Source organism: Ostrinia furnacalis, unplaced genomic scaffold (genome assembly GCF_004193835.3).
Source record: "Ostrinia furnacalis isolate ACB-3 unplaced genomic scaffold, ASM419383v2 OfSCF4245, whole genome shotgun sequence".
NCBI lineage: Eukaryota > Metazoa > Arthropoda > Insecta > Lepidoptera > Crambidae > Ostrinia > Ostrinia furnacalis.
This window is the reverse complement of record NW_021134484.1, coordinates 1,410,514-1,414,104: the sequence shown is the minus strand read 5'-3', so window position 1 is coordinate 1,414,104 and position 3,591 is coordinate 1,410,514. Positions and strand designations below refer to the sequence as shown.

The 3,591-nt window shown below is 44.0% G+C and overlaps 1 protein-coding gene across 1 annotated transcript; it reads right to left on the bottom strand.

Annotated features, from left to right (window-relative positions):
- Positions 1 to 510: 510 nt before the first annotated feature.
- LOC114359186 (activity-regulated cytoskeleton associated protein 2-like) lies at positions 511 to 3,332 on the bottom strand. The gene is made up of 2 exons (XM_028313470.1): positions 2,828 to 3,332; positions 511 to 965 (listed from the first exon to the last, which is right to left on the bottom strand). Exons 1-2 carry the CDS (start codon positions 3,330 to 3,332, stop codon positions 511 to 513), a joined length of 960 nt encoding a protein of 319 aa, XP_028169271.1.
- Positions 3,333 to 3,591: the final 259 nt, after the last annotated feature.

Sequence of the window (3,591 nt, the reverse complement as noted above, 5' to 3'; positions counted from 1 at the left end):
AGGTCTTTGAATGCTTCCGTCTGCGATCTTTGCAATGATTCTATTATGCTGGCTACGTTTTCAGTAGAAAAGTGAGAAGCGGGAACGTAGGTCGTATCGCGGCTTGTTGGAACTTCGTGTTCATCGCGATCCTGCGTCGGCGGCGTGGGCGACAGAGGGCTGGGAAATGCGGGATTCGGCGCCGCATTCTCTCTGTCACACGCGTTTCGGCTTCTTGTATGCATTGCGGAGAACGAATAACTTTTACACTGTCACTGTAGGTCACTTATACATATTTTACGTTGGGCGCCAGATATGAGCAGCGCGCGCGCGTGTAACGTGCGGAGCGCGAACGCGTACTGGCGATCGATGCGTCGCGGCTATGGGCGGGACGCCGATCGAAAATTCTAGAGCGCTGTAACCGTTAGCGGGGCGCGGCGCGCGGGGTGTAGCTCGCGCGGGATTCGAGCTATGCCCATATCGGGTAGCGTAGCGTGATGCCGGCGCGATAGGCACGTAGTAACCGGTTTGCTATAGCGGCGCCCGGGTGGCGGCGGCTGCGGGGGCCGGATAGCGGCTGGCGGCGGCGGCAGGCGGCGGTTGCGGGGCACGTATGGCGGATTCCGGCGCCGTATAAGTGGGCGCTCGGGGACCGGCGTATGTTGTGCTCGCGCGGGGTGCCGTGCGCGGCGTCGGAGTACCTCTCGACGTATCTGCCTCGCCCTGACTGTCTTCTATATTGCGCGCATGACGTAATAGGTCTTGAAAAGTGGCAAATTCTTCACGGCGTAATCTTTGCCGGATTTTAGTGTGTAGGAGGCCGTACACCATGTCTAGCCTGGCCTTCTCCGAGACGTCTCTATCCGATATTTTCGATAGAAGGGAACGGCTGCGCGCTATGAATGTGTCCGTGTTTTCATTGTGCATCTGCGGGCTCGCGAATAGCTGTAGGTAAATGCGGTGTGGGGGGCGGCGGTCACCGAAGGCTAGGGTTGCCAACATTTCATCAGCGAAATATAGTATTTTCCAAAATAAGGTGTAGAAAAATATAGTACAATTAAAAAAAATATAGTATTTTATTCGAAAAACAAAAAAAAAAATACATTTTTAATCATTTATTTTTATAAAAACTATATTTTTTTGTAGTTCTTGCGCTGTGTAACAGTTTTTTGTATAAAAAAAGTGTCATATGCTTTGTCACATTCAATTTTTAAATTGATATAAATCAAAAACTCATTTTTTATTAATGATACACTACTTCTGTTTCTTTCTTCTCACCACTTCGAATTCATAAACGAAAATATCTTTTCTGTAATTGCCGAAGTGGCGGCAATAGAGAGCAGGAATGAAATTACTTCAAATATTTTTTCTTGTAAATTTAGAACTTCTAATATTGTCTCACAGTCATTAAATGAAACCTCCTTTTTTAAATTTAATTTTTGGATTTTAATTAACCAATTGCTTTCACTGAAATCAAACCATTTATTAAGATAGTCTAAACATTTATCAAGAAATAGCAAAAATATCTTTTGAATTCCATAACTTTCTGTGGGGGGGATTTTGCTTCTAATGATTGCAATACTTTTTTTGTTTTGTAACCAAAAAATATATATTTTTTACGTTGTTCTAGCGCCGATTTTAAAATTGACATAATATGTTGTGATAAGGATAGAGACATGCAATTTTTAGTTTTACAAAAGTAATACTGTTATAGGGGCATTTTTTGGAGAAATTGATCAAATAACCAAAAAAACACGAATTTAAAAGCAGATTTTTTTCAAAAAGTGTAATTTTTTATTATTTGTTGGCATTTTCTGGGTATTTTATGTATTTTATTAGTATCGCCTGTTATTTAGCATTATTATTGTTTTTATTTTATACCTCTTAGTTTAAAAGTTATTACGTTTTCTTTACGAGAAGTAATTGGAAGAAAAAAAAATCTATAAAAAAATAAAAAAAAAAAACTCAAAAATTTTTTGACCTCTTTTTTCTTGAAAAAAAAATAGGTTGGTCTAGTTTCACATATTTCATATGTGCACTTTATCGTGACTCACACTGTATATTTTGGGGATCTTCAGTAATCCAGTCATACTCTCTTTCCCACTCCGGTTTATTTTATTTGGAGTCTCTTTGGTATTTTTCGTTTTTTAATCGGCGTTAGCGGCGCAACAGAATTTGACGCACTTTCGTTATCACTACCACTTTCCATACCTAAATATATAAGATTTCAACTTTTCAAAAGAAATAACAACATCTAGTTGAAAACGATTCTGACGATAAATAAAGCAGACCAAAATATCGTTTGACGACGTTAAAATTTACGTTGTCAATTTGATATTGACCAGTTCGTTAAGTGCGATGGGGCGGAAAGGTTCTGGAATGGAGGCCGCGTACCGGAAAACGCAGCGTGAGACGTCCACCTACAAGGTGGACCGACGACATCGTAAAGGTAGCAGGGAAGCGCTGGACGCAGGCCGCTACCAATCGATCAACATGGAAAGCATTAGGGGAGGCCTATGTTCAGCAGTGGTGGACGTCCTATGGCTGAAATGATGAAGTTCGTTACGCAAGCGTTCGGATACACGCTATCGCCTATCGGGTAAGTTCATGGACCTCATCAAAGGAAATGGTACGTGCGCAATAGGTTATATGACTTAGCCAACTTAACAGTTAAAAGTTACTTTAAAGGCGCGTTCTTATTTTTTTTAAATGTAGGATTTATTTGTTAGATTTGTCGGTGTTGAAAATATAGTATTTTTACGTACTATATATTTTTTCAACAGTATATAGTACGCAGACCCGAAATATAGTACAATACTATATATTATAGTACGGTTGGCAACCCTACCGAAGGCACTTATCAGGTTCTCTTTGGCCTCGTCCCACGATGTGATGGTGTTCTTGATGCCAAGCCACCACGTAGCAGCATCACCACTGAAGAGAAATGCGAGGCCGCGAACGATGTTAGTGCTGGACACTTGAGCACAGTCGCTGTACGCCTCGACGGCGTCTATAAACGCTTCTACCGATTCGTTCGGGTGGCCGGAAAATTGTGACTTACAGCGGGCCAGGGTGCCTTCCCCTGGGGCCGGTGTCGACGTGTTAATTCGTGTCACAGATAACAGGAGGTCTTTGAATGCTTCCGTCTGCGATCTTTGCAATGATTCTATTATGCTGGCTACGTTTTCAGTAGAAAAGTGAGAAGCGGGAACGTAGGTCGTATCGCGGCTTGTTGGAACTTCATGGTGTTCATCGCGATCCTGCGTCGGCGGCGTGGGCGACAGAGGGCTGGGAAATGCGGGATTCGGCGCCGCATTCTCTCTGTCACACGCGTTTCGGCTTCTTCTATGCATTGCGGAGAACGAATAACTTTTACACTGTCACTGTAGGTCACTTATACATATTTTACGTTGGGCGCCAGATATGAGCAGCGCGCGCGCGTGTAACGTGCGGAGCGCGAACGCGTACTGGCGATCGATGCGTCGCGGCTATGGGCGGGACGCCGATCGAAAATTCTAGAGCGCTGTAACCGTTAGCGGGGCGCGGCGCGCGGGGTGTAGCTCGCGCGGGATTCGAGCTATGCCCATATCGGGTAGCGTAGCGTGATGCCGG